We start from the raw sequence: 18,838 nt of genomic DNA, 5'->3' as shown, positions 1-18,838 counted from the left end.
CCCAGAGAAAACACAGAAAAACCCAAAAAGCACAAACAAAGGCTTCCCTCCACCGAGATTTGAAAGTATCTTGTCTCCTGATTGGTCCTCTGGTCAGGTGTTCCAGGTTTACTGAGCTAGTTAACCCTTTACAGGTAAAAGAGACATTAACCCTTAACCATCTGTTTATGACAGGGTCATCTTCCATTCTGTGCTTCTACTTATGGATTTCTGTAACGTAACTTTATGCATTTGGTCCCTAGTTTGTATTGGTTTGGGAATCAAAGTTTGTGAGGAACACCTATTGCACTGTTAGCATATAATGTAGACATATGTACCACTCATGGGCTAAATACTTTTTGGTAAACCTTCTCCTTTGTTTCATGTAGCCATGGTCAAAGAGACACTGCACAAATTCTTTTGATGAGAGGAGCCAAATACTTACCAGACAAAAATGGAGTTACACCACTGGATCTCTGTGTACAGGTATAAATTTGCTTTACATTCGCCAGTGTTTTGTGTGAAATTGATATGGAATGATTTTTTTTCCTCCTCCTTTATTTCTGCTATCTGAAAACAATAACTTCATCCCTAGAGGTCAGAGACCTCTTTTGAGGAGTTTCAGGGAAGCAGTTTCGCCTGACTCTTTTTTGGTTTGACTTCTTGGTTAGTTCAGAATAGCAAAACATGCCATTTTCTGTCTATTAATTCCATTAGAAAATGTTTTCTTCTTTTCCTGAGTAATTAGGAAGAATGTATATTCATGCTACAATCCAGATCAACCAAGATTAACTTCTTATTAGGGTAGGCATATAGAAGATTGATGCTTCTGTCACAAAATAGCTGCTCACAAGATTAGGGTCTTAAAAGAAGTAAACAGACAGCCGTTCGCTTAGTCTCTTCTTAAAGGCCACATTTATTCAGACCATAATTACATCATCTTGGGGTAACACATTCTCTTTTAGGTGTTCATGTGCAAACTGCTAAAACAGCTAAGAGCCGAAGGCCTCTGCATAAGAGTAACTTATTACTTCAGACGTTAACTTTTCAAGGAGATCAAGAAGATTTTGCTGCTGAGCCTTCAGTTTTTTAAAGGTATTGCAATCTCTGCATCAGGCCTGTATTTTAAAAAGGATGAGGATGTTATGACTTCCTGTTCCTACACATTTTCAGCTGCCATGCAAAACAAAATCTAGTTTTGTCAGAAGTCTATGAGTTTTTTTTATAGAATGTAAGTACATTAGTGAGTATCTTGTAACTCCAGTGACCTGTTTCTTTTTGTTTGGCAAGACAAAGGGTCAAGATTCAGGATATTAAATATACTATTTCCAAGTCATCTTTAAAAGTTAGGAAAGGTCTCTTAGGCAGTAGTTCTGCTATTCATGCTTCTGGAATCTTTTAAAGAAGGATGATTCTGAAAGATTTATTTAATAGATTAATCTGTAAAATATCTTGCTCAATTCACAACACTTTTAGCATCACCTTTGTGTCTAATAAGTCTAAGGGTTTTAATTACTGTCACTTTGGGCACAGTTTCCTCAGCGTCAGTACTCTGCTTTCCCTCAGTCTACATCTTTGCTAGCATTTATTTTGGTTCTACAAAAGCCTTAGAGAGTAACATACCTTTAATATAATTCCAAATCAGGTTTAACCTGTAAAGTGTCTTTAGTTTATCAATGATGAGATCAAACTGGAAGAACTCATATAACACCATTTAGCATATACAAGATTCTCTGTAAGTGGAAAATTTTGACGTTACTTAGAAAAATTAAACAAATACCTGGTTTGTTTCCAGCACAGTAGGTGGAATCTACACAGTGTAAGTTAGGAAATGGGTAAATGATACATTCCTATCCTAGAGACAGGAAAGAGTATTAAGGATGTTGCTGCCTCTAGGACAGTACTGAATAGAACATCTAGAGGCTTTAAGATGCTTTATAAGAACGGCCATGGCTCATCTAGTCTGGTATCCTGTCTTATGACAGTGGCAAATGCCAGACACTTCAGAGGGAAATGAACAGAACAATTATTGAATGATTTGTCCCCTGTCATCCAATCCCAGCATCTGGCTGTCAGAGGCTTCAGGACACCCACAGTCTGGGTTGCGTCCCTGACCATGTTGGCTAATAGCAACCTATCCTCCATGAATTTATCCAATTCTTTTTTTAACTCACTTATACTTTATATCCTTTTAAATACCACACTAGGCAATCCTTAGCATGTTCCTTTCCTATATATTTATCAAAACTGTATTTCCTAACCACTACTTTTTTTATATTGCTCACTACTAATACTTCTGCATTGGTAGCTCAACTCATTTGTGATGAGAAGGGAATGGTTACACTCCTTTGGTGCATTTAATTTTGAATACATCATTCTTCTCGCTCTCTCTGGCACTCCCCCCCCCCCCGCAATCTGAGAAACCACACTACAGAACTGAGACTTGTTTTAGCCTTTTATAACCGCCAGCCAGCTAATCTCTGCTGGAATTGTGTTCTGTGCTGAGTGAGCAGTGAAAGGAATGCCAGCTGGGGATTCCTCTAATATGTATAGCTTCTTATTTTGCATATTTTCTTCATCAACCAGCATGTTCTGGCATGACTCTAGTTTGATACCTGAAGTACTGTGCTCCATGGACTGACAGAAACTTGGGGTGTGTTTGTGCAAGTGCTCAGTTCTGGGGGGATTACACTTGGCTGACTTCTTCAGTGTTATTTACTGGTGCTTAAAGGAGGCCTTTCTAGTGGGTTTTGTTTGTAAAGATATTTCTGACACAGGACCTTGAAGATGTGCTGATGTGAAACTGTTGAGGAAACTGAGGGTTATAAAGACTTATATTAATATTCTAATACTTTTAAATATAATTGAAGCATAAGTGCTGTTGACTGGTAGGGAAAGCCAAAAGTCATCTAGGGTAGATTTCCTGAAACAAAATTGGAGATGTGATATAATTCAGAACTCCAGATTTTGGGAATCTTTTGGGAAGTTTATTTTTAAACCTAGTGTCTTGGGCACATCTAGTCATAATACTTTGATTTTTGTTTTGTTTTGTTCATTTTAATTAAAAAAGTTATGCATTGTTTATGTGATTATCCTATTGCCAGGATCTGTAAGATAAAAAAAAAAAAATTGTCCCATGAGCTTGTGGTTTGGGAAACTGTAGTTGAGGCATCTTAACCTTGTTTTGGGGAATTAGTTTTCTGGGTGCAACAAGCTAGAATAGCAATACTTACCAAATGTGAAAGCAGGAGCTAATTCCATTATGATTTGTGTATAAATCTATTGTTTTCAGCATTCTTCTTAATTACCGGTTAAAATTGCTGCTGGAATGTAAAGTTATTGTAGTTTCTCAAGGATTAAATTGAGTACTTTGAGAAGAGAAACTGATATTACTAATGATTTGATACATGAGTGGATTTTTTGTTAATACAGATAAATGAACATTCAACACCTAAAGTCCACTTTTTATTTAACTTTCAAGTCTTTACTTTGAGATTAGGACTTGAAGAGTCTTCTGCATTTGCTCCTTAGTATTGGATGGATTGCCTGGCTGTAAGTATAAATATAGCACTTGTTTTTAAAATTGTTTTATAATAGTTGCTTGCTTTTAAAAATGCTGTCTTACAGGGTGGGTATGGAGAGACTTGTGAAGTTTTAATACAACATCATCCTAGACTCTTCCAGGCAATTATTCAAATGACACAGAATGAAGAGCTACGGGAAAACATGGTAATACATATTTTCTATGTTGTGTCTACATGTGTCTGTCTCGCTCTCTCTCCAAGTCCCCATAGGCCTTACTCCCTCTGTCTACGTCTGTATCTTTCCCTACAATTTAAACATCTCAAACTTGATGTTTAAACCCAAATTCAGTGAAGTTGAACCCCACATTGTTACATTACAATGTGTGTTTAAACCTGAAATTTTTGTTTGTTTTTACGTGCAGCAGCTCAAATGACAACTGGAGACTTCCAGCAGTTCTGGGGCAGAACCCTTTAGACATGGAGAACTGGGGGGCGGGGGAGGCGTATGTATGTATATATTGTACAGAACTTCATGTTCTGATAAAGATGTACTGATTTAACATGAAAATGTACAATGAGGTAGTCCAGTGATTGTTAATATGTAGTAATTTCTACCATGGAGTGCTGGCCTGAAATTCAGTTTAGGTTACAAGTAAATGAGTTTAGATTCCATCTAGAGCCCTTTTAATGTGCTGTCATTATAACTTTGGCAGACTGGTCTGAACAGAATAAGAACTGGAAGAGTAGGCCTTTTGTAGATTCTTAGCAAAAAATCTTTGGTACAACACTATAAATGCACATTATACTTCAGAATGAGGCATATTCTCCTTAAATAATAGCTTCTGCAGATACACCCTAAAATGGGTATCTGAGGTATGCCCTGAATCATTTGGAAGATAATGATTATTCACCTCCTTCCCTCCCAGATTCTTATCTAATCTGTACCCACGGTTGATGGGTCTTGAAATAATTTCCAGCCCATTTCCTTCTCAATAGTTCTCTATCTTATTCCTTTTACTAGTATAAACAGGGTCAGCCTTAGGGAAAATGACACCCTGACGAATTTGTACTTTTGTGCCCTGCGGGCTCCCCATCCCCCTCATCTCTGTGCCCCGCTACCTCCCTGCAGTGCTTAATTTGTGTTGAAAGAGGTGCCAGAGGTCTGCCTCAGCACCAATTAAGTGCTGGCTGGACAACCTGATGGTGGCTGCTGGTCAGGTGCCCAGCTCTGAAGGCAAAGCCACAGCCAGCAGTAGTGCAGAGGTAAGAGTGTCATGGTATATGGTGTATTGCCATCCTTACTTCTGCACTGTTGCTGTGGCTTGTAGTGCCTGGTGCTCAGCCTGCAGCTCAAGGCGGGCTTTGTGCTGTCACATGGGGGCTGTATCTTAACAAAGCCCACAGCCCTTCTGCAACCGTCTGGCCACTCCTGGCTCACCAGGGGCACCATTTCAGATTTTGTAGGGTGGGCGGCAACTTCAAACGTGATTCCAGGGGCTACTTAGACATCTGAAAACTTTTTTTTTTTTTTTTTTTGTTTGCAGTTAATTACTTAGGAATTAGCTGACAGGAGCACTGTATCTAATTGCTATGTAAAGAAAAATATATACAAACTCAAACTAAAGCCACATTTTAAGTTTTATATGTAAATTTAGAACAATGAGGAGATAATGCAGCAAGATATTCCCAATCCCAAGCCTTGAGGAAACCATTCTGAAGCTTTAACACAGATATCAGAAACGCAAGTTTGATATTTTGGACATTATCTTTAGTGGAGATAAATAAAACTGCATTCTTTCTCTAACACACTCTGTGTTACTGCCATTATCTACTGTATTATAGCCAATTTTTTCACTCCATTAAAATGTATTTAATTTTAACATGTGATTAAGGATTCTTCTCTTTTAGTAAGAATGGGAATTCTCCTATTTTATTTTAGAACTTGTTCACGGATGATAATCGTGTATGTGACTCACTAACCTTTAACTCCTTCCTTGCTATGAGTATCATACTTTGAACTGCATTTATTTTCATACAAATTTTAAGTTGTTTTACTGATATAACGAAAAATAAGTGACCTTCGTCTGCACAGTGTCTAAGTTGTGTTTAGCTAATTTTTTTTCAGCTGGCTCTGCTAAAGTGAATAAAACTAAATTTACATTCTAAAGGGATACCGTTATTTGGTTGTACCACCTTAAATAATGAATTACAAAGCACAATATTGTGCTAATAAAAGAGGTGGTAATAATAATTACTCCAGCCAGGCATTTTACAACTCACTACTTTTAAGCATGAGAGAAATAAAATTATGAAATGTGCAGACCAGTAAAAAACCTAAAATAACAGTACTGTAATCCGTAACGAACTTTGAAAGAATAAAATTACAGAGAATATATGTGCATTGCACATTTCAACAGGAAGTACCAAGAAGTACCAACAATAATAATACAAGTATGTGTTGGGGGGAGAGTGTGTGTGTATGAAGTCCAGCAGCTCCCACTCATTACTAGGGCCCTACCAAATTCACAGCTCACTTTGGTCAATTTCACGGCCACAGGGGGCAGAAGCCTGGCGCTCAGGCAGGAGCTGTCGGGGGTGAAAGCCCTGAGTCCTGGCTGGAGCAGCGAGGAGTGGCAGCCCCCAGCCGAGGGCTCCGAGCCCAGGTGGGAGCCAAGGAGGTTTGGAGGGGCGTTCGGCAGCCCTGAGCCTGGCAGGAGTTCCAGGGGCTGAAGCTGTGGGGGTGGCAGCCCTCAACCCAGGTTCCTGAGCCTGGGCAAGAGCTGCAGGGAGTGGAAGCCCCGAGTCCCGTCTGGAGCCCGTCTGCCTCCAGCCCTAGCAGGAGCCGTTGTGGGAGGCAGGGGTGGCAGCCTCGAGTTTGGGCAGGCCAGCCTGGGCGCCCTGAGCTTGGACAAGAGCTGCAGGAGGGAGACAATCCCTAGCCCAGCTCTGGGGCTGCTGCAGTGCAGAAGTGAGGGAGCTGTGGAGGTGGGTCTGATCTCCCTCTGATAACAGCTGTGAAGGGGAAGGACAAGTCCTGTCCCTCCCCAGCCCAGCTGGTTTCAGGGAGATCAGATTTCACTGTGAAGGGCTTATTTCGTAGTCCCTGACAAGTTTTTCAGGTTGTGAAATTGGTAGGGCCCTACTTATGACCCAGAGGCAGCAGCACAGGCTCCTGCCGCCCACTGCAGCTCAATGGAAACTGGCTACATGGGTGGGGAGATGACACCCTAAAATCAGCCCCCCACCTGTGCTCTGAGATGACACCCTAAAATCAGCCCCCCACCTGTGCTCTGCACAGCAGACAGGAGGGTCTCAGGAGCAGGTTGGCCAGGGCAGCTCCAAGCTTAGGTGGAGGCAGGAGAAGTGGCGGCTGCAGATGGCCATGGAGCAGCAGGGGGAGCAGGGACAGGACACCGTACTCTGAAAGTGTCCCCCCTCAGCAAGGTGCCAGAGTCAGTCACTCAGCCCACCTTCCCACTCCAAAGTCGGGTCCTTAGAAAAAAGTAGCTGTGATGGATTATAGAAACCCCGTTTTGACCAGGAAAGGGTTAATAAGCTGCAGTGACCCCATTCAGCCTGGGTGTCAGGCTGGAAGGAGGAGCTGGAAGGAAGAAACACAGCTCGGCTGGATGCTGACCTGAAATAAGAGTACACTGGCAGCTACCACATCATGCAAGAAACCTGGCTAGGGTTGGAAACTAACTAGAGACTGTAAATGTGTCAGAAACTCCGTGCAGGAGGGTAGGCCTGACACAGACTGTTCATTTGAATGGTTACCAGAAATCCCCTGGTGTCAGGGCCAGCTTCAGACACCAGCCTACCAAGCACGTGCTTGGGACGGCACCTTGGGACTAAGCGGCATTCAGGGTTTGTTTTTGTTTTTTTTTGTAGGCGTGGCGCTCGGGGGAGGATGGCGCTTGGGCAGTGTGGTGCGGCGCTGGGGGGAAGCGGACTTAGGCGGCGCTGCGCTCGGTGGGGGCGGGCTTCAGCAGCACGGCGCTCAGGGGGGCGGGGACTGGGGCAACGCAACGCTCGGGGGGGCAGGGCAGTGCTCTTTGTTTTTGCTTGGGGCGGCAAAAATGTTAGAGCCGGCCCTGCCTGGTGTGCATGAAGGCAAGAAGCTGCAGCTGGGGTCTGTATGAAAAGAAGAGGGCTGAAAGCTGAGCTCAGCAGGGCTGAAGATTCTTTTGGGCTAGGTTTGAGGAAAATTTTTTTGGGGGGCGGCGGGGGCTGGGAATGGATGCAAGAATATGCATGAAGAGAAAGGAATAGGAAAAGTAACAAGGGATGACAGCAGGCATAAAAGGATGTAGTGAAGAGCACAGATAGAAGTTAGAAGATTTTTGTGACTGGGAAAACTTTCAAGGTCCTGGACAATGAGGAGTGAAAGGAGGAACTGAAGATAGAGAAGAGACTTTGAATGTTGCGAGATAAGTGGGCTTGGGAGAAGTAAAATTGTTTAGCAAGGAAGAGGAGAAAATGAATTTAAAGAACTGGTGGTTAGCACAATTTGGACTTTGGAGCTCATCACTATTTGAATAAGAATGGAGGTAGTGAAAGTTAGGTTGAGATTCAAAATTTGGGATCAGCCAGGCTATTGGTATAACATTATAGGGCAGTAAAGGAACAAATCAAGAAACTTAATCATATTGGCAGAGTGATGAAGCTTGTGCTGGACTTGAATTTGCATTCTTACAAAAAAAAAAAAAGGCACTTTGCTTAATGATGAATTTTATTAGTACTTTCAGAGCATTTATTCATGCTATATTCTCAAGTCCTATAATACAAAAACTAACTTCTAAAATATACATTTTTGAATAGATTTTCAGTTTAAAAGATCTTACTGAGTATTAGTGCTAATTATGAAATGGTTGGGCACATACAAATTACTGTTTCTATGGGGTTCGTGCCTCACCTAGCTATATGTTATGTTTTCGATTAATCTGTAATAGAACACTTAGTAATATCGCATGTTATCTACTTTATTTTACCATATCCAGTTGCGGCAAGTTCTAGAACACTTGTCCCAGCAGAGTGAAAACCAGTACCTTAAGATCCTAACAAGCCTTGCTGAAGTTGCTACAACAAATGGTCACAAACTACTGAGGTAAGTGTCAAAATATACAAGTAGGTCAGTAATAAAAAATAGTTTAAAGACTCTTGTTATATCAAGAACAGAATATTTATTTTCTCTTGATTTCTCACCTGGCTGGCAAGAAAACACATATCAGTCATACTTGATAGAAACATTTGAAGAAAGGCCAAGCTAGTGGGGCTTTCATAATGCATTTTAAAAGGTTCTTTAAAAGAAACAGTCCAGTTTTTTTTTAGTGGAGATCAGGTAGACATTATGGTTTCTGGGGCTCTGTAGTGCCAGATCTAGGATCTAGTGGAGTTTTCTGCCATCTCTTTTCAGTTGAAAGGGCAGATTAAGGTCAGGTCACTCACTCACTCATGCCCATCACCCCAATCGGGGTATGGGCTGCTAACTACAGATCTCCAGAGTCCTCTATCCTGGGCCATTTGCTCTAGCTGGTTCCAGGTATAGCCAATTTTCTTGCTATCAGCCTGAAGGTCGTGTCGCCAGGTGTTTCTTGGATGGCCTCTTTTCCGCTTGCCTTGGGGGTTCCACTGCAGTGCCTGTCTGGTCAGGTAGTAAGCTGCAAAGCATGGGGCTCTTAGTCATTCTTTGAGATTTTGGGTAAGTACATCTTTAGCATGGGTTTATTATGGGCTAATGCATTTTGTTTGGTTGTCAAGATCATCCAAATTCAACTGTTGGACAGATTCTGTAAGCTGTCTGCCAAGCTGTGAAAGCCATATACCACCTCCTGGCCCTTTCCTGCTACCTGTTTCCTAGTCATCTCATTTGTACCTTTTTAATCGTAGCTTGTGTACCTGTGTTGATGATACTCAACCATATGTTTTAAGAATCCTTAATGACTGTGTGATGAGTTAGACCCCCCTTTGGAATGCCCCCTCATGTACTAAGGTTTCACTAAGACTCTCCTCCTGCTCCACTAGCCAGAACTCCCTCTCCCTGGTTTGCTGAATTAGGCTCTCTGGCCTCTTGCAGCTCACATACAAGAGTAGGGCCACACGCAGCTGCAGACACAGACCAAAGTCAGATCTGTGTGTGAAGATTCACTCAGCACTCACGTGTACGCCCCTTTTGGGGAATAAACCTACAATAATAGTGTCTTGCATTGTATAGAAGGATCTGCACAGTGGAAACTCATAAAAAAATCTCCCTTTCCCTTAATGTGCAGAGAGAAATGCACAACTTCTTGCCCCACCTGCCACCTCCCCTTTAGAAATTGCACAAGCTGGGTTTAATAATAAACAAAACAAATTTATTAACTATAAAAGGCATATTTTAAGGGAGTATAAGATAACAAACAGAACAAAGCAAATAAAACAAAATATGCAAGCTAAGCTTAATACATTCAAGAAACAGGTTACAAAATGTAATTTCTTACCTTAAATGTTGTTTTAGGCAGGTTGCAAAGTTTCTGTAGCTTAGAGTTCCAGTTATACCTCTTTTCAGACTGGACCTCTGTCTCAGTCTGGACTCCCCCCTTGCCTTCCCTTCAAGTGTCTTTAGCTGTCTTTCTTCTTAGGCAGGCAGGCAATGGAGTAGAGTCCAGTTTGCCCACCTCCCCACCCTTCAATAAGATTTACATAAGGCCGGAATCTTTTGTTTCCCAAAACGCCCCCCGCCCCCTTCTTTTAGTGGAAAGTTACAAGACATCCAAGATAATGTTTAGTATCTGATGACAAGACCACCTCGCCTAGTAGTGTCACAGCTACATCCCAGGATGCTTCTCAGGAAGGGGAGAGATTAGTATCTTCAGTCTTGTTCTTTCTTCCTAATGGCCCATCAAAGCTGATGACCTGTTGTGTGATGGGCATCTTTCAAATACACACTCAGTTGCAATTGTTATAGTCCATATTCCTAACTTTAGATACAGAAATGATACATGCGTATGAACTGGATAATCACATTCAGTAAATCATAACCTTTCCAATGATCTCACAAGACCCGTCAAGCATAAAACATATCTTAGTGATGCCATATTAATATCATAACAATATTTCTATGGAGAATATGGGGTGTAATGTCACAGACCATGTCTTCCATTTTACAAAGTTTAGCTAAAATTGTTGCTTCATGTTCCTTCAGCTAATGCTGTCCTAACATAAGTGCTTCTGCAAGGCAGAATAGTGTGACTGTTTGGCTGTGTGGGTGTTTGAAAAGTGTGAATTGGGAGTGCTTTGTTCCAGGTGGGCCTTGAGTGGTTGATTGGAGAGCAGGCTTTGAGCCAGACCACCTGCTTCGAGCCAGCAGCCTTATAAAAAGGCAGCCAGTTGCAAACAGCGGACAGGCAAACAGAGGGAGTTTGCCTGGGAGTTCGCCTGTGGGGAGATCACACAGAGTGTTTTTGCTTTAGAGGCTCTTTTGAGCATTACATACAACATCTGAGGAGCCTTTTAGAAGGAAGACATGGATAGTGAGCAGTCAGCTGTTGTGACCTGCTCAGAATGTACCATGTTTGTCTTTCTCCCAGAAGACAGATGTGACTTTGTCTGTATGAAGTGCAAGCTGGTTTCCATATTGTAAGAGAAGGTTAGAGGACCGGAGAACCAAGTATTCACCCTGCGTTGCATCAGAGAAAATGAGGTTTTTTTGGATAGAAGTCAGTGTTTGGTTCTGGAAGCAAAACATGCTGATGAATCAGAGAGTGAGGTGCGGAATGAGGGAAGAGTATTGGCAGCAGGTGACCTCCAGAAGAAGAAAGAGGAGAACCTGTGTACCCCCAATGCAGATAGAGGTGCAAAACTGTTTTGAGGCTCTCCACAGGTACTACTACAGAGAAGGATTTGGAAGAGCCCTCTGAGGGAAGGTGTCAGAAGGAAATCCCATCAGCCAGGAAGCATGAGATGCATTGTCCTAGGGATGGGGGTTCCATGACCACCACTCTCAAGAGGAGACGGGTGGTGGTGGTTGGGGACTCCCTCCTAAGTGGGATTGAGTCTCCGATCTGGGCTGCAAATGAATGACTCCGTGTTCTGCTTGCCTGGAGCTAGAATCCAGAACGTGATGAAGTGTTTGCCAAGACTGATCAAGGCCTCGAACTGCTACCCTTCCTACTTGTCCATGTGGGCACCAGTGATACTGCCAAGAATGAAGAAGGATAAAGGAGTTTGAGGTGCAAGTCATGGTCTCGTCCATCCTCCCTGTTGAAGGAAAAGGCCCAGGTGTAGGGACTGTCGAATTGTGGAGGTGAATGCGTAGTTACGCAGGTGGTGTCGGAGAAAGGGATTTGAATTTTTCTACCATGGGATATTGTTCCGGGAAGAGGGATTGCTAGGAAGAGTTTTGATCCACCTAGTGAAGAGAGAGAAGAGCATCTTTGCAGGCAGGCTTGCTAACCTAGTGAGGAGGGTTTTAAACTAGGTTCACTTGGGGAATGGTGACCTAAGCACAGAGGTAGGTGGGGGAGTGGGATACCGGGAGGAAACACGAGGAGCGTACAAGACAAGAAGCCTCCTGATTCCTACTGAGAAAGTAGGGCAATCGGCTAGTTTTCTTAAGGTGCCTGTTGTGACAGGTTAAATCACAAAATCCCCCTCTTGGGAGTTGCCACCTGATGTGCCAGGACTACTTCTGCCGCTGTCGTCTTGCTCTGTCAGCTTAGGACTTCAGTGCCCTACCTGGTTTGAGCCAGGTCTGAATCACGTTCCCTAACAGCTGTAGGCTTACCTGAAAGCAGCTTACAGAAGTGTTCTTGTCTTTAACACTTGGATGTTCAACTCCCAATGGGGGTCTAAACCCAAATAAATCCATTTTACCCTGTATAAAGCTTATATAGGGTTAACTCATAAATTGTTTGCCCTCTATAACCCTGATAGAAAGAGATGCACAGCTGTTTGCCTCCCCAGGTATTAACACATACTCTGAGTTAATAAGTAAAAAGTGATTTTATTAAATACAGAAAGTAGGATTTAAGTGGTTCCAAGTAGTAACAGACAGAACAAAGTGAGTTACCAAGCCAAAAAAACAAAAACAAACCACGCAACTCTAAGCCTAATACTGTAATACAATTGAGTACAGATAATCTCATCCTGAAAGATGTTTCAGTATGTTTTTTTCACAGACTGGATGCCCTTCTTAGTCTGGGCACGATCCTTTCCCCTGGTACAGCCCTTGTTCCAGCTCAGGTGGTAGCTAGGGGATTCCTCATGCTGGCTCTCCTATGCAAAGTTAAGCCAGGAGTCACCTGGGCAAGTTACATGTCCGTGCACGACCGAGTTACTTACCAGCCAAGCCACATTCCTAGGAAAGCCTAGATGTGGATTGGTGTCTTCAAGTTCATTGTTGGCTTAATTATTTCTTGACTGGGCACTAACTGAAAATAGTCTTCTCAGGAAGCTGACCAACTGCTTCAGTACAGCCTACTTAGAATCAAACAAGTATGCAGGCAGTATTTATAATACAAAATGATACATGCATACAATAAGATTAATAGATTCAGTAGATCATAATCTTTACAGAGATGTTACATGGCATATGTAGCATAAAATGCGTTCTAGTTATGTTCTGTATATGTACATCCATGAGCATATTTCTGTAAAGCCTTATGGATGGCAGTGTCATGTACACAAGTGCAAGAAGCCTAGGAAAGAAGCTGGAAGAATTGGAAGTCCTACCACAATCTAGGAACTATGATGTGTTTGGAATAACAAACTGGTGGGGCAGTTCACATGACTGGAGCACTGTCATGGATGGGTATAAACTGTTCAGAAGGACAGGTATGGGAGGAAAGGTGGAGGAATTGCATTGTATGTAAAAAGAGCAGTATGATTGCTCAGAGCTCTAGTTTGAAACTGGAGAAAAGCCTGTTGAGAGTCTTTGGGTTAAGTTTAGAGGTGAGAGCAACAAGTCGTGGTGGGCATATGCTGTAGACCACCAGATCAGAAGAATGAGATAGACCAGGCTTTCTTTGGACAACTAACTGAAGTCTCCAGATCACAAGCCCTGGTTCTCATGGGGGACTTCAATCACCCTGACATCTGCTGGGAGACCAATACAGCAGTGCACAGACAATGCAGGAAGTTTTTGGAGAGTGGTGGGGACAACTTCCTGGTACAAGTGCTGAAGGAATTGACTATGGGCCGTGCTCCTTTTGGCCTGCTGCTTACAAATAGGGATGAATTGGTAGGGGAAGTAGAAGTGGTTGGCAGCCTAGGCAGCAGTGACCATGAGATGGTTGAGTTCAGGATCCTGAAGAAAGGAGACCCTGCACTTCAGAAAAGTCTTCAGTGGTGAAAGAACAGGTTAAGGACTATTCAGAAAAACTGAATGTGCACAAGTCCATGGGTCCAGATCTAATGCATGTAAGGGTGCTGAAGGAGTTGGCTGATGTGATTGCAGAGCCATTGGCTATTATCTTTAAAATTCATGGCGATCGGAGGAGGTCTCGGATGATTGGAAAAAGGCAACTATAGTGCCCATATTTATAAAAGAGAAACCGGGGAACTACAGACCAGTCAGCCTCATTTCAGTCCCTGGCAAAATCATGGAGCAGGTCCTCAGGGAATCCATTTTGAAGCACTTGGAAGAGAGGAAGGTGATCAGAAGCAGTCAGCATGGATTCATCAAGGGCAAGTCATGCCTGACCAACCCGATTGCCTTCTATGATGAGATAACTGGCTCTCTGGATATGGGGAAAGCAGTGGATGTGATCTATCTTGACTTTAGCAAATTTTTGATATGGTCGTCCACAGTATTCTTGCCAGCAAGTTAAGAAAATATGGATTGGATGAATGGACTATAAGGTGGATAGAAAGCTGGCTAGATTGTCGGGCTCAACGGGTAGTGATCAACGGCTTGATGTCTAGTTGGCATCCAGTATCAAGCAGAGTGCCCCAGGGGTTGGTCCTGGGGCTGGTTTTGTTCAGCGTCTTCATTAATGATCTGGATGATGTGGTTAATTGCACCTGCTGCAAGTTTGCAGATGACACTAAGATGAGAGGAGTGGTAGATACGATGGTGAGTAGGGATAGGGTCCAGAGTGACCTAGACAAATTGGAAGATTGGGCCAAAAGAAATCTGATGAGGTTCAACAAGGACAAGTGCAGAGTTCTACACTTAGGAAGGAAGAATCCTATGCACCCCTACAGGCTGGGGACTGACTGGCTAAGCAGCAGTTCTGCAGAAAAGGACCTGGGGATTACAGGGGACTAGAAGCTGGATACGAGTCAACACTGTGCCCTTGTTGCCAAGAAGGTCAATGGCATATTGGGCTGTATTAGTAGGAGCATTGCCAGCAGATCGAGGGAAGTGATTATTCCCCTCTATTCAGCACTGGTGAGGCCAAACCTGGAGTATTGCATCCAGTTTTGGTGCCCCCACTACAGAATGAATGTGGACAAATTGGAGAGAGCCCAATGGAGGGCAACAAAAATGATTAGGGGGCTGGGGCCCATGACTTACAAGGAGAGGCTGAGGAAACGGGTTATTTAGTCTGCAGAAGAGAAGAGTGAGGGGGGATATGATGGCAGCCTTCAGTTACCTGAAGGGGGGTTCCAAAGAGGACGGAGCTAGGCTGTTCTCAGTTGTAGCAGATGACAAAAGAAGCGGTGGTCTCAAGTTGCACTTGAATCTCTGTGCCTTGGTTCCCCGTATGTAAAATGGGAATAATACTTCTCCACCTCACAGTGTGTGCTGTTGCTTGTATAGTTATCCTTCTTTGTAACTAAGGGAGGCTAGTTTTGCAGGTGCAGCAATGTAAGTATCATCTTAATACTCAGCATATCTGGTATAGCTTTTCTGTAACATATACAGTAGATGTGGTGGGATACTTTTTGCAGAGAAGGACTGGATGGAACGCAATCCAGGGTTCATTAATACATCTCTACTCTGATAGAATGTGACCTGATAAAACACGAATTCGGATATAATGCGGTAAAGCGCCACCTGAGCCCCGCTGCGTTTATATCTGAATTCGTGTGGAGCCCCAAGCCCTTTAAAGCCCCACCCGAGCCCCACTGCCAGAGCTCCGGTGGTGAGTTAAAGGGCCCAGGGCTCTGGCTGCTGCGGGGAGCCCCAGGCCCTTTAAATCCCCGCCCGAGCCCTGCTGCCAGAGCTCCGGCGAGGATGTAAAGGGACTGGGGCTCCCTGCAGTGGCTGGTGCACCAGGCCCTTTAAATCACTGCCAGGGAAGCCAGTCCAGTCTGGCATGGCATACTGGCTCTTACTTGGCCATATCAGACCAAACACGATATAACTCAGTCTCACCTATAAGGCAGTGAGATTTTTTGGCACCCGAGGACCGTGTTATATCGGGATAGAGATGTACTAGTTTAGGGAAAATGTTATTTTATTTCTCCTTTTGGGCTGGTGTAAACGGGTTGGGACTCACCACCTGGCGCCTCCTGCTGGTAACTCTGGGAATTAGCTCGCTTCCAGTGGAGCGCCCCCTCCTGGTAGTGTTCTGTCCGTTTTCCTGCCCTCGGTTGGCGTCTCTGGACCCACATCGCTCCTTGCTCAGTGGCGTCCTCTTCGAGGCCACTGCCCTCCGGCAGTGCCCCTTAGTCCATGTGCACCCCCTTGCAGGGATCGATAATCAGCAGTCCCACATTCCAGCCTTCATGTGCAACCACACGCCCTCAAAGTCTAATCCCTCTTGGCAGGGATCTGGCATGGTCTGTAATGGCCACTCCCTACGGCCAGTGGCTGGATGTGCTGCAAGGAGGAAGGGGGGGACCCAGGCCTGCCCTCTACTCTGGATCCTGGCCCAGGGACCCTCCGGTGTCAGCCTTGCTGTCCTCCTCCTTTTCCTCCTCAGTCTGTTTCCCTGGGCCACTTCCCCTACGGCCCCTTGCACCCGCTAGGCCCTTCCCCTCAGGGCCTGCAGCCTGGCAGCTATGGGCTAGTGCCTTCTGGCCTCCCTGAGCCTGCCCAGCACTGCGCTGTCCACGGTGCTAGTCTCCCCCTTGGAGACTGACCTTTCCCTTTCAAAGGCCTGGGACAGACTGACTGCTCTGGGCAGCCTTTATATACCTCTGAGCCTGGCCCTGATTGGCTGTCTACAATCTGGGCCCTGACTGGCTCCCCATAAGCCCTTTTCTAATTGGCTCCCGGGCTGCACAGGCTCCCTGGCCTGCCCCAGCCCATTCTCCCAGGGAGTGGGGCAGTCCGCCCCACTACAGCTGGTCATATACTTAGGAAGCATTCTCAGCCTGGGAAGCAAAGGATTGGAATCAAATTCTAATGTGGAAAAGATTAACACTAGGCCATTGGCTGATGCACATGGGTGGATTAAGTTTTTGTCTCATTATTTAAATTAAAATTCTGTGTTCAGAAACGTTGGTGGCTAGATAAGAATCTCCCAAATGATAAATGTGTGGCTGTGACCAAGGTCTTAGGTGATCACAATTTTGAACCTGTAACTTGTTTTTCTTTTTCCTTTTTTTAAAATTTAACTGGGGGAAAATGCAGCCTTTTCTATCACGTTGTAATACTATTCCTTGTTAATCCTGGCTTACGAAAAGCTCTCTGGTCAAAGATCAAACAGCAGGAAAGAAGTGAACTCTACATATCACTTTTCCAAAAAAGTGTTAATTTAAATCCTCAAATATTTTAGTAGTAACTTTTTTATTTAAAAAAGACAGTCTTTAAAAAATGCAGTTTCCCCCCTTCTTTGCTTCGTTTTTTAGTGGATGAACTCTTTGAACCCATCAAAATCAGAACAGGTGCTGTCTTTTTCTAGTACAGTGCTTCATATGCTGTTGGCACTCTAATGTTGCTTGAACCAGTTTTACACGGGGTTTGGTCTGGTTTAGGTTATTGTTTAAAAATGGTTATGCTACCTTCTGTGACAGACAGGCAAACCATGTTTTAAGAAATATTGAAAACTGGCTTATATGACCTTTTAATACCCAATGTTTATATACTATGTATAGGCTATTGCAGCAGATCTAGGCCGTTTCCTCACTGACAGATCTTTAATGAATATTATAATACTGTTGGAGCATTATTGTGGTATGGCGTTATTTGGTATGTTGCATAGATTGGAACAACTTATGCTATAACATTAATATTGACTAGTTCAGTAACCTAGTCAGGGTACTATAACAACACCCTTCAAGATAGTAGGTGAGCAGGTATATGGTTTCTTATAGCCATGTCACCACACACGTCTCAAAAACTAGAAGGTTTAATTTATTGTAGGGGTTTTCAACCTTTTTCTTTGTGAGGTTCCCCCCTACCCCCAACATGGTAAAAAAAATTCCATGGCCCACTTGTGCCTCAACAGTTTTTCTGCATATAAAAGGGCAGGGTCAGTGTTGGGTAGCAAGCAGGGCAGTTGCTTGGGCCCCCACGCCACAGGGGGCCCCATGAAACTAAATTGCTCAGGACTGGTTGGCAGGGCTTGGGGCCCCTGGGCTTCAGCCCCATGTGGTGGGGCTTCGGCTTTCTGCCCTGGGCCCTAGCAAGTGTAATGTTGGCCCTCCTTGGTGGACTCCTTGAAACTTGCTTGTGGACCCTTGGTTGAGAACCACTGATTTATTGTATTTAAAGTCAGAGTTGACACTCAGCAATTGTATTTTAATATGCTAGATAGTAAGTTTAACTCCTTGAAGTTGTTTAAAACTGTGTTATGGTGTCTTTAGATTTTTCATAGAGGACGAGCATCCTTTTTACCAGGCTTGAAAAATTCTTGAAGCTTGGTTGTACAGCTTGTTAACAGAAAGCAATCTGAACATGGTTGAGTCTATGGTGTTTAATGAATTCACTGATATCTAGATTATATATTAATAATTACACTAATGGTGCAAGGATACTGGTCTACAGTTGAAGTTCTGTCCAATCTAGTCACACAAGTATTAAACTTTTTATTTATTTAGTAAGTGTGACTTTTTTGAATATTATTACATAAGTTACATTATTACAGTATTACTTGAGACAAAATACTAGCTAGCATGCTGTTCATCACTTAACTTATTTTAGTGGAAGCAATGAAAACATTTTTCTTTTGAGTCAGCTTGGTTTATGATTAGTGGTGTGCTAAGACCTTACTGTTGTAGATAGCATCTCTTACCCATGCTTCAGAAGTGGTGTAGGTATATACAAACATTAACAAAATGTACCCTAAAAGTTTGTATTTGCTATTTGTAATTTAGCTATTATTGCAAAATATTTGGAATTTAAATATGGTTAGAAATCAGTAAAAATTACAGCATGTGTTCTTTGACCTTTTGGGCTAGGGAATAGGTCCATCATTTGTTAGCCATATGTGTTGGAGAAGCATTAAATCCACAAACATTGG

General features: G+C 43.4%; 1 protein-coding gene across 3 annotated transcripts in view; it reads left to right on the top strand.

Moving 5' to 3' along the window:
- HACE1 (HECT domain and ankyrin repeat containing E3 ubiquitin protein ligase 1) overlaps positions 1–18,838 on the top strand; it is an 84,858-nt gene that overhangs the window by 18,067 nt on the left and 47,953 nt on the right. For all 3 annotated transcript variants that reach the window (XM_032783571.2, XM_032783573.2, XM_032783572.2), the window contains 3 exons: positions 369–465; positions 3,607–3,708; positions 8,504–8,610. In XM_032783571.2, the coding sequence (XP_032639462.1) occupies positions 369–465; positions 3,607–3,708; positions 8,504–8,610 (306 nt within the window). The remainder of the gene's footprint in view (positions 1–368; positions 466–3,606; positions 3,709–8,503; positions 8,611–18,838) is intronic.

Source organism: Chelonoidis abingdonii, chromosome 3 (assembly GCF_003597395.2).
Source record: "Chelonoidis abingdonii isolate Lonesome George chromosome 3, CheloAbing_2.0, whole genome shotgun sequence".
NCBI lineage: Eukaryota > Metazoa > Chordata > Testudines > Testudinidae > Chelonoidis > Chelonoidis abingdonii.
Note: the sequence above shows the minus strand (reverse complement) of the source record. Positions and strands in the feature narration are given on the sequence as shown.